This window comes from Cebus imitator, unplaced genomic scaffold (assembly GCF_001604975.1).
Source record: "Cebus imitator isolate Cc_AM_T3 unplaced genomic scaffold, Cebus_imitator-1.0 Scaffold75, whole genome shotgun sequence".
Classification (NCBI taxonomy): Eukaryota; Metazoa; Chordata; class Mammalia; order Primates; family Cebidae; genus Cebus; species Cebus imitator.
This window is the reverse complement of record NW_016107390.1, coordinates 6,553,819-6,566,232: the sequence shown is the minus strand read 5'-3', so window position 1 is coordinate 6,566,232 and position 12,414 is coordinate 6,553,819. Positions and strand designations below refer to the sequence as shown.

The following is a 12,414-nucleotide window of genomic DNA, read 5'->3' as shown; positions in this document are numbered from 1 at the left end:
CCTAGTCCCCCCCAACAGACCTCAGTGTGTGATGCTCCCCTCCCTGTGTCCATGTGTTCTAATTGTTCAACACCCGCCTATGAGTGAGAACGTGCGGTGTTTGATTTTCTGTTCTTGTGTTAGTTTGCTGAGAATGATGGTTTCCAGGTTCATCCATGTCCCTACAAAGGACACAAACTCAGTGTTTTTTTATGGCTGCATAGTATTCCATGGTGTATATATGCCACATTTTCCCTGTCCAGTCTATCATCGATAGGCATTTGGGTTGGTTCCAAGTCTTTGCTATTATAAACAGTGCTGCAATGAATGTAAGTGTGCATATGTCTTTATAATAGAACGCTTTATAATCCTTCGGATATATACCCAGTAATAGGATTGCTGGGTCAAATGGAATTTCTATTTCTAGCTCCTTGAGGAATTACCACACTGTCTTTCACAGTGATTGAACTAATTTACACTCCCACCAGCAGTGTAAAAGGGTTCCTATTTCTCCACATCCTCTCCAGCATCTGTTGTCTCCAGATTTTTTAATGATCGCCATTTTAACTGGTGTGAGATGGTATCTCAATGTAGTTTTGATTTGCATTTCTCTAATGACCAGTGATGGTGAGCATTTTTTCATATGTTTGTTGGCGTCATATATGTCTTCTTTTGAAAAGTGTCTGTTCGTATCCTTCACCCACTTTTGAATGGGTTAGTTTTTTTCTTGTAAATCTGTTTTAGTTTTTTGTAAATTCTGGATATAAGTCCTTTGTCAGATGGGTAGATTGCAAAAATTTATTCCCATTCTGTTGGTTGCTGGTTCACTCTAATGATTTTTTCTTTTGCTGTGCAGAAGCTCTGGAGTTTAATTAGGTCCCATTTGTCTATTTTGGCTTTTGTTGCCAATGCTTTTGGCGTTTTAGTCATGAATTCCTCGCCTATGCCTATGTCCTGAATGGTTAAGTCTAGGTTTTCTTCTAGAGTTTTTATGGTGTTTAGTCTTATGTTTAAGTCTTTAATCCATCCGGAGTTAATTTTAGTGCATCGTGTCAGGAAGTGGTCCAGTTTCTGCTTTCTGCACATGGCTAGCCAGTTTTCCCAACACCATTTATTAAACAGGGAATCCTTTCCCCATTGCTTGTTTTTGTCAGGTTTGTCAAAGATCAGATGGTTGTAGATGTGTGGCTTTGCCTCTGAGGCCTCTGTTCTGTTCCATTGGTCTATATGTCTGTTTTGGTACCAGTACCATGCTGTTTTGATTACTCTAGCCTTGTAGTATAGTTTGAAGTCAGGTAGTGTCATGCCTTTAGCTTTGTTCTTTTTGCTTAGAATTGACTTGACTATGCAGGCTCTCTTTTGGTTCCATATGAAGTTTAAGGTGGTTTTTTCCAGTTCTGTGAAGAGGGTCATAGGTAGCTTGATGGGGATAGCATTGAATCTATAAATTACTTTGGACAGTATGGCCATTTTCACATATTGATTCTTCCTAACCATGAGCATGGAATGTTTCTCCATCTGTTTGTGTCCTCTCTCATTTCCTTGAGCAGCGGTTTGTAGTTCTCCTTGAAGAGGTCCTCTATATCCTTTGTTAGTTGTATTCCTAGGTATTTTATTCTCTTTGTAGCAATTGTGAATGGCATTTTGTTCTTGATTTGGCTCTCTTTAAGTCTGTTATTCGTGTATAGGAATGCTTGTGATTTTTGCACATTGATTTTGTATCCTGAGACTTTGCTGAAGTTGCTTATGAGTTTCAGGAGATTTTGGGCTGAGACGATGGGGTCTTCTAAATATACAATCATGTCGTCTGCAAATAGAGACAATTTGACTTCCTCCTTTCCTAAGTGAATACCCTTTATTTCTTTTTCTTGCCTGATTGCTCTGGCTAGAACTTCCAATACTATATTGAACAGGAGTGGTGAGAGAGGGCATCCTTGTCTAGTGCCAGATTTCAAAGGGAGTGCTTCCAGTTTTTGCCCATTCAGTGTGCTATTGTCTGTGGGTTTGTTGTAAAGAGCTTTTATTAGTTTGAGATACGTTCCGTCAATACTTAGTTTATTGAGAGTTTTTAGCACAAAGGGCTATTGAATTTGGTCAAAGGCCTTCTCTGCATCTATTGAGATAATCATGTGGTTTTTGTCTTTGGTTCGTTTATGTGTGTGTGTGTGTTTTTTGTTTTGTTTTGTTTTTGTTTTTTGAGATGGAGTCTCACACTGTTGCCCAGGCTGAAGGGCAATGGTGCAATCTTGGTTCACTGCAACCTTCGCCTTCTAGGTTCACGTAATAATTCTCCTGCCTCAGCCTCCTGAATAGCTGGGGTTACAAGCGCAAACCACCACACCCGGCTAATTTTTTTATTTTTAGTAGAGTCGGAGTTTCACCATGTTGGCGAGGATGGTCTCGATCTCTTGATCTTGTGATCAGCCCGCTTTGGCCTCCCAAAGTGCTGTATTACAGGCGTGAACCACTGCGCCCAGCCAATAAAGTCTGACATCTATTGAGTGTTATCTACTAAGTGCTTTACATAAATTCTCTTTTAGTTTTTGCTAGCCACTTTATAAGACAGGCATTATTAATCTCATTATTTTATAGATGAGGAAAGTGAGGCACAGAGCTATCACTTGCCAATGTCAGGCAAGTAATAAGGGGCAAAGATCCAGATGTTTTGACCCCAGAGTGTACTCTCTCTCTCTCTCTTTTGAGACAGGAGTTTCACTCTTGACACCCAGGCTGGAATGCAGTAGCATGATCTCAATTCACTGCAACCTCAGCTTCTAGGGTTCAAGCAATTCTCCTACCTCAGCCTCCCTCCCAAATAGCTGAAATTACAGGAGCTTGCCACCATACCCAGCCATTTTTTATATTTTTAGTAGAGATTGGATTTTATCACATTGGTCAGGCTAGTCTTGAACTCCTGGCCTCAGGTGATGCACCCACCTCGGCCTGCCAGAGTGTTAAGCAATAACCACTACACCACACAGTGTCAGAAAGGTATGTTGTACTAGGGAAAATGCATTGATAACCAAAAGTCTCAATACTAGCTTATGATTCTGGTATCAACTAAATCTGTGACCTAATCCTAGCTGACTCACAATGTTTTGGGGTTCCAGCTTTCTCATATATAAAATCTTTAACTTGCGGATGAAGAGTTCTGAATATGTGCAGTGTTTAAAGATTCATGTCTGGATGCAAAAGGAAGACACAGTCCAGAGATGCAATCTAGAGAACTGCTAGAAGTATGAGAGTACTAATCTTCTCTTTGTAAAGGGATATGCCATGATATTTTCATGACCCTGTTAAGACTGATGATGTAATTCTTCCTCTATATAGCTCATGAAAAACACTAGGGAGTCCTCAGTGGTACTTCGCTTTTCTTAGGAAGTGTCTTGCCAGTTTCTCTTACAGTGTTTTTGGTAAGCCCATTTGTTTTGAAATTGAATTTATAAACACATACTTGTGTTGGGCTTAAGTATGTATGGCTTTAGCATTAACTTTACTTGAATACATGAACCTTTATGGCTATGTGGATTTTTCAGGAAGATAAAAGCAATGAGCCAAATTTCAAGAACTGAAAATCCTAACTCTGATTAATGCATCCTGAAACTCTTGTACCTCAGTTTCGGGACGGTCTTTCCAGCAATGCAAATCTTAATGCAAATGCAAATGTCTAAGGTTCAAGAGCCATTATCTTGAAGAAGAATGTTAGATATGGGCCAATGTAGACCAAGAACAAAATTACATTCACAATTAGCCAACAACGAAACCTTTCTCATTTTACTCAGACTCTGAAATAAAGCAACATATTTGCAAGAAATAAAATGCCACCTACCTCGCTTCAAGCTCCCAGAAAGTGGTATCATCAGACAGCCATGGGTTAGAAGGGTCAGGAGGCAAAAGAAACGGGTCGTATTCCAAATACTGTTCCGTGTAACTTAGTAGACTAGGGAGAAAAAGACATTTCCACGTTCTTTAGTTTTCTGACTGGGGTTGCGGCCAATCCAAAGCAAGAGAAAGAATATAAAAATGTGGGCCCAAGGGATCTTTGCTCACTTATAGAATGAAATCCAATGGCAATCTTCACATTTCAATAACTTGGATGTAACAACTTATGGTGCTTCCTGGCAGACAAATGTGGCTAAAGATACCATCCCTCCCCAGGCCTAAGCTGTAGAAATCAACATCCCTTGGTTAACACGAGGCACTATGGAAGAGGTCTGTGTGTGGAGGGCACCGCCAACAGTTAGTTCCCATCTTTGGTTATCAGTCCACCCACAGCAGAACAGATTTTAGCCAACTTAGAGAAGGGCTTAAAAGGGAAATTTTGTCAAAAGCATTTACAGGAATTATGCAAAGTAAGAACAACTGATACATTTTTAAAATGTATATACACATTTTAAAAAGGGAGAAGGGAAAGAAGTTGGAAAGGTAGGATTTGGCAATGCCCAAAAGTGATGAATATGAATGCCATTAAGAATAGATGTCAATGACGAAAAGGAAAATATCTAAAATTTGAGTTTCATTCAAATGTTCTGAAGTCAAGCAGTAACAGAGTCAACTGTTACTGTTAAAATACGTTTACAGAGAGGCTCCAAGATGCCAAAATGTAATGAATAAATGAAAAGTTTCACGTCTTCCAGCAGGAGTGAAAAGGCTAGACTGCAGAATCATCCTCTATATCTGATTCTTGGTTGCACAAGGATTAGATGTCTGGACATTTAACACAATTATAATCATCCTGTCATTTAAACTACACCAAAAGAGTTCTTTGAAAGTTTTCTATGTGCAGAAAGGAAAACAGTATCACATTTACTTACATGATTCCAATTATTTGTCACGACTCCTGTTCCAACAGTCCTCTTTCATTTTTAAACACTTTTAATTGTCATATGAAATTTAAAAATTTATATAGACATCTTGAAATACTCACCTGTCAGCGACTTTTGACATTTTTAACCGATGTCTATCTAACTGTATTTGCCAGTATTTTATCTGAAAAGAGGGTTAGAGAAGCAGATACATAAGTAGTGACATTTTCACAATTTTCCACTCTAAATCACGAAAGACTGGGCAATTCTGAACAAGAGTATATTCTAGGTCAGTACAATTTCAAAGCTGCTTAAAAAAATAAAAGCAGAGGGCTCTTAGACAGTTAACAAAATGAAATGTCTGAATGTGAACACAATTGATATCACTTTAGAACAGCAATGGGTTTGACCGTTCTGCCTACTTTAATAAAATGTGATTTTATTTTAAAATGGTAGAGATTTTGCTGGGCACAGTGGCTCACACCTGTAATCCCAGCACTTTGGGAGGTTGAGGTGGGTCAATCGCTTGAGGCCAGGAATTCGAGACCAGCCTGGTCAACATAGTGAGACCCCGTCTGTAAAAAAAAATATAGAAAAATTAGCCAGGTATAGTGGTACAGCCACTGTAGTCCCAGCTACTTTGGGGGCCGAGGCAGGAGGATCGCTTGGGCCCTTGAAGCAGAGGTTGCAGCAAGCCAAGATCACACCACTGCACTCCAGCCTGGGTGGTAGAGAAAGACTGTCTCAAAAAAATAAAAAATAAAATTGTAGAGATTTTAAACAGTCATTCATGGTGTTTATCTAAACATTCGTTCTGGATTAGTTATTACCAAATCCAGAATCATACTTCCCTCCCAATTTAGAAAATAAATGTATTTGTTACTATAATTTCAAAATAAATCCTATCTCCTAATACCAAGAAAGCATCAATGGTATGTGTTTTGAGAATAATTTTATCAGCAATTCATGACAAATACTCACATGGAATAATCACACATAGAAAACCTTAATGAAAAACTCTCTGAATGACTTTTCCTGCAATTATTATAGATATACTAGAAAAGCATATATCATACTCTTGATAAATCATATTATAATAAAATATTAGGGGAAAGGAGTCAAAATGAGAATAAAGCCCCATGACTGAAGTAATCAAGAGATTTAAACTATTATTTGATTTGAGACACTGGAGTTTGCTTTGAAATATTACTTGGAGCCATCACTATGGATCAAATGCTTAAAAAAAGTAGTGTATACCATGACTCCATGACTGTACATCAGTGTTGATAAGAAAAAACTTCAAGAGGTAGAGAGAAATCAGCACTGCAGAAAGCAAGAACAAGGACTCATGTGAAGAAAATGTCATACCATTGGATATGGGAAATGTGGCACTCAATGTTCCCAACCTCTTGTCCTCTTACACTTTACAACAGAGTTCTGGAGCACAAAATAACTACTGATGATGGGGTCATTTACAAATCGGCATATGTGATTTTTACAGTTGGCTAGAGGAAAAAGGATTTGGGTAAATAAAGAGAGAGGGGTTCTGAAAACCATTACCATGTGTTGATACATTTTCAAGTAATTACAATTCTTAAAATTAGAAAGTTTTATTATTTTTTAATTGCAAATCTTCCATATGAAACAGTCAATCATACAAATCACCTTAAAAATACCCACTGTTAACAGTGACCGTCTGGTCTTCACAGCTATTACTCTGTAAACCTTTAACAGGCCACCTCATAGGCTGACTCACCTGTTGCTGTAACTCATCTTCTGTTGGAGGTTTAGTCTCTGGTGTGGGTGTGTGGGTAGGGCTGTGGCTTCTAATATCATTTTGTAAACCATAGACAGACTATATTAAAATAAAAAAATAAAATATTTTAGGACAAAATACCATTTATAGTCACATATTTTCTAAAAAGCAACTCTGTATCATAAATTCAGTGAGGTCACTCAAAAATTAGTTGATTAAGCTTCTTATCAAAAATCAAAAGGCATTGCTATGATAAATATCATATGTATATAAAATACAAGCACAGCTCTGAAAAAATATATAGATTACTAACTTTGACAGAATAATTGATTATACATAGAGAACGGGGGAGTGTGATAAAATTTGAGAGCAGGCTGGGAATACTAAGTTGGAGAATGCCAACATTAACTAACATTTCATAAGCATTAAGAAAATATAGAGGTAGATATAAAATAGAATAGAAATGTGATAACCCAAGAGAAGATTGAAAAATAACTTGATTTTTTTTTACACAGGAATTAAATGGGGGTACTGAGAATGACAAGTCAAGAATTCTATTGCTGATTTGATTTCTGAAGGTGCAATAGAAGACATCAAGGTATTCCTACTCTCCATGTCAATAGTGGGTTATTTCCTTCACAATACTGGCCTTGCCATTGGGTGCCTTTGTAAACACCAGTGACCCCAGAGGCTTCAGGCGTCTTTGGAATTCCCTTGTACTTTTTTATGAACTTGTCAAAAGGTCAGACTTACTACTTAGGAAGACTCTTTTTTGAGAAAGGCCCATTGCTTAGTAAGTATAAATAAAGATCTGGTGTCTAAAGGGATAAAAAACTATTTGTAACTCAGAGTGAGACATCTCACATGTCAACTCAAGGAAGAGGCCAAATTATTTTTTCTTGAATATCAAAGTATTATTCCTTTAAAATAAAGAATTTAATGTGTGTTATTGAGCACTTTTTTTTGGACATGAGCAAGAAAGATGAGGGCATAAGAAAACTGCATGAACTCCACAAAATTGGTTACCAGATGAGGTTTGCAAAGACAGTTTGAAATTAGATGAGGTTAGATCCAGATGCCTAATGATGCCAATTTTCAGGCTGGTCACCAAGCTTGCCAGTATCACTAAATTCAATGTATTTTTGTTCCTGATCTGTCTTCACTAGGACCTTATGTCCACTTAACAGTGCCTCTCCACCCTGTATCTGCACCTTTTGGAATCGGCCTTGCCCTTGTGTCTCACCTGCTCTGTCCTTTTTTTTTTTGTTTGCTTTTTTGTTTGGTGTTCTTATCCTTTCTTTAACAGATTTTCACTTGGGTTTAATCATTGGGATTGTCTATTCCCAGACTATCTTGGGTAGGTCTCTTCGATGCCCTTCTCTTGCCCTAGCCCCAGACCCTTGGAACCCAATTCCCATCACTGAGGACATCCACTTCTTTTTTATTTATTTATTTATTTATTTATTTAATAATGCAAAACAGGAGGCAGTAAATGGCCATCCATTTCAACACAAGGAGTTGCTCACATGCTTTGAATTTACTCTGAACAGGACAGAGCTTAATGGCTTAAACCAGCTCTTTTATTTCATCCATTTATTCACTCACTCATTCATTCAACGTTTATTGAACACTTACTATATGCTGGTTATAGTACTAAGATTAGGAGAATAGAAATAAACAAAACAAATGTGCTTCTTTCTCCACTGGAACTCACAACGCAGTGGAAAGGAAAGAAGTCACACAGGCAATCACACAAATAAACACATGACTAAAAACGTGATAAGTACTATGAACAGAAAACAGCAACAAGCACAGGGCCTGGAATATAAAGTGATTTAATTTACACTGAAGGAATGGAAATGGCCCAAACTGATACTAGCCATATTCGAACATGATTAAATAACATAACCTTCTGAATGCTGAAGTAACAGTAGAGGTTGATTTTGTAAAAATTTTGTGCTATATATACGAAATGGAACACTCTTCAGCCTTTATAGAACAAGAAATTCTGTCATTTGCAATAACATGGATGAACCTACAGGACATTATGTTTAGTTAAATAAGCTAGGCAGAGAGGTCTTTATCATAGGATTGCACTTATATGAGGAATATAAAAAAGCCGAAGTCATATAAGCAGACAATAGAGTGATAGTTACCAGAAGTGGGGATGGGGTGGGGAAGAGACAGGTCTTGGTCAATGGGTGCAAAGTTAGATAGAAGGAGTAAGCCTTGGTGTTCTATTGGACAGCCAAGTCACTATTGTTAATAATGATGTATTTCATATTTCAAAGTAGCTCACAGAGAGGATTTTAAATGTTCTTGCCACAAAAAGGATAAATATTTGAGGTGATGAATATGTTAATTACTCTGATTGGTTCATTCCATGGTATATATGTTTACTGAATATTACCCATAAGTATGTGCAATTATTATTTGTCAATTAAAATTAGGCCACAGAAGATCACCAATTATATGATGGTTCTACTTTTCAGTGTCTGCTAGTTTTTCAATTGTATCACCTTAATTTTTGAAAAGAAAAATAAAAAGACTCTGAGACTTGAAGTTTCCTTTCTGTTTTCAACTTGGTTTAATTTTTAAAAGTTTTTAAATCATAATCTATAGGTCCTGTAAACAGTGCTTATGAAAAATGGCTAATGGTTTTAACAGCAAATTTTTCGGCTAAGATAAAAAAAAATAATTTAAAAGACTGCTAGAAAAACAGCAATTTGTGATATCATGAAAGTGAAATGATCCATAAGTTATCTTTTATCTCTACATTTCTATAATGATTTCAACATTTATGCATTTCCTGTAAACTTCATAAAGGTCCCAGAAGAGACCATAACCCAAACCATTGGGAGGTGTTGCTTAAAACAGTCTTCCAGGTGCCTGGCTACTGGCTCTGAAGTTACTGCAGATGGAGAAATGGAGTAATGAAGATACTCCATTTCTTGTCTTACATAAAAGTCAGGCTGGGTGCTGTGGCTCACGCCTATAATCCCAGCACTTTGGCAGGCCAAGGTGGGCAGATCACCTAAGATCGGGAGTTTGAGACCAGCCTGACCAACATGGTGAAACCCCATCTCTACTAAAAATACAAAATTATCTGGACATACTGGCACATGCCTGTAATCCCAGCTACTCAGGAGGCTGAGGCAGGAGAATCGCTTGAATCCGGGAGGCAGAGGTTGCTGTAAGCCAAGATCGCGGCATTGCACTCCAGCCTGGACAACAAGAGTGAAACTCCATCTCAAAAAAAAAAAAAGTCAACATCAGGAGCTCTGGCTTTTACCAATCTCAGCACTGTTCATTTCCTGGGGACAGTGATAGCTTCTAACTTTAATCCTTGGCTACAATGAAAACAGCTGAGAATATAATTTTATATATAGGGCTTATTTTGTGGACAAAGGAGGCCAAGAGATTAATCCTATTTTGGCAGGCAAGTTGTGAAAGTTATTTGCAATGTAAAAGGCTTTGCATGTTTTAGAAAATAAAATGCATTCAAATGTCCAGGATGGGGTGGCATAGAGCTAGAAGCAGGTCGGGTTAGAGAGGAAGATAAATAAAATCTCTTTAATGTCTTAATATTTGCAGTTGGAGGAAAATCAAATTAATTGATATCCATTTTTAATTTTAATAGCAAAATCATTTATTTGCAGTGCTTTGGCTTGAATAAGACATTCTTTATTCCCTGCAGTGTTAAGCACTTTTTCATATACAGTGCCATCTATTTATTCATTAAATAAAATCGATTTGGCTTGCTATGTAAATCCATTCACATGTGAGTTCCCTTGACATTTTAGAAGAAAGCTAATCTCCCCTGCTTTTTTACTTTTATTTTTTAGGTTGGGGGCGGTGGGGTTTTGCTATGGTCTGAATATTTGTATCTCTCCAAAATTCATATGTTGAAATCTTAAACCCCTAATGTGATGGTATTAAAGGGTGAGGACTTTGGGAGGTTACTAGGTATGAGGGTGAAGCCCTTGTGAATGGGATTAGTGCCCTTATAAAGAGGTCTGAGGGAGCTCATTTGCTCCTTCCACCATGTGAGGACACCGTGAGAAGGTACCAACTTTGAAGTACTGAGTGAGCTCGCAACAGATGTGAAATCTACTGGTGCCTTGTTCTTGGACTTCTCAGACTCCAGAACTGTGAGCAATACATTTCTGTTGTTTATAAATTACCCAGTCTAAGATATTTTGTCACAGCAACTCAAACAGACCAAGAACCAAGACAGGGATTGTAAAATAGAAACCACAAAGTGCCGGACGCCTTTCTGTCTTTCTATGTGAAGTGTAATCTCCGGGACTTTTCTAACTGGCTGGCATGCTAATATTTCTCTTTCCTTCAAGGTTGCTCAGCTGAGCTAGAGAACAGATTGTTACCATATCTGACACAATACCGACAAAGTCAATACAGAGAAAGAAGCAGAGAGAAAGCGAACAGAAAGACAGTGTGAGAGGGCCAGCTCGACCCCTGCCTGCCACGAGGTTTCAGATCATGAATCAGAAAAGTCCCTTCTTGGCTGGGTGTGGTGGTTTGCGCCTGTAATCCCAGCACTTGGAGAGGCTGAGGCGGGTGGATCACCTGAGGTCAGGAGTTCGAGACGAGTCTGGCCAACACAGTGAAACCCCGTCCCTACTAAAAATACAAAATTAGCTGGGTGTGGTGGCACACGCCTGTAGTCCCAGCTACTCAGGAGGCTGAGGCAGCAGAATCACTTGAACCCGGGAGGTGGAGGCTGCAGTGAGCTGACATCCTGCCACTGCACTCCAGCCTGGCAAGACAGAGTGAGACCCCATCTTAAAAAAAAAAAAAAAATTATCTATTTGTTCATTATAATTTGAGGAGTTTCTATTGCCTGCACCTTTACTGTACCCCTAACTTGACACACTTTTTCATTGCTCTAAGACATGAGTAGTTTATTCTGTTCAGTAACACATTAAAATCTAAATGTACACATGCAGCATATGGAGGTGAGGACATGTCCATATTTTATGCAGAAACAGCTATAACCACTGGAGTATTAACAACAGGGAAACTGACAGCTAATGATACATTTGCTCTTATTCTTCTAGGATATGCATATTGGCTTTCCGCTAATGTTGTTAAGTATAATATCTAGTGCCATGATGTCCACACGAAGGTGACAGAGGAAAAGGAAAACAGGGTAAGAAAATAGCTTTCTGTTATTTTGAAATATGGGTGCTAACATTAGAAGAAGGAGCCCAAAGTGTGGGTTCAGTCACACACATGCAGATGCCTTTATTATTTCCCTCAGGTTTTGTGTCCTAGGACCCCTCTAGCTATTACCCTGTAGAAGGATACAGCCTGTGATGCTGAATTTTCTGTCAACTTGGCTGGCTCATAGTACTCAGATATACGGACAAACATGACTCTGGATGTTTCTGTCAGGGTGTTTATTGGATAGGATTAGCATTTAAATCAATGGACTCTGAGTAAAGCAGATTGCCCTCCATAAGGTGGGTGGGCCTCACCCAATCAGGTGAAGGCCTCAATAGAACAAAGGTTATTAAGAGCAAGAAGGGATAGTGCCTCCAGACTGCCTTTTTTTGCTGTTGTATTATTATTATTATTATTTGAGAACAAGGATATTTACTGTTAAAAACAAGTGTTATCCAACAAAAGGGAGATAGATTTGAAAAACACTTATTTTACTGTATTACACAAACAAACAAACAAAAACAGGCAGAGGAAGTGTGGATGACTTAGAATTGAAGCAGAGCCATACAAAAATGAAGATGGTACAATGATGTGACTTCAAAGAAAATGACTAAAACAAAGTTGCACAAATATCTTCATGTTTCTAATAACATATTAAAGCACAAAGTATCAAAAATACAAAGTCTAGGT

The 12,414-nt window shown here is 38.1% G+C and overlaps 1 protein-coding gene across 1 annotated transcript in view; it reads right to left on the bottom strand.

Moving 5' to 3' along the window:
• Positions 1-12,414, bottom strand: part of RGS7 (regulator of G protein signaling 7) — a 532,072-nt gene that overhangs the window by 36,205 nt on the left and 483,453 nt on the right. Inside the window, exons 11-13 of the mRNA XM_037739855.1 lie at positions 6,541-6,639; positions 4,907-4,968; positions 3,809-3,919 (exon numbers count right to left, since the gene is read on the bottom strand). Of these exons, the coding sequence (XP_037595783.1) occupies positions 3,809-3,919; positions 4,907-4,968; positions 6,541-6,639 (272 nt within the window). The remainder of the gene's footprint in view (positions 1-3,808; positions 3,920-4,906; positions 4,969-6,540; positions 6,640-12,414) is intronic.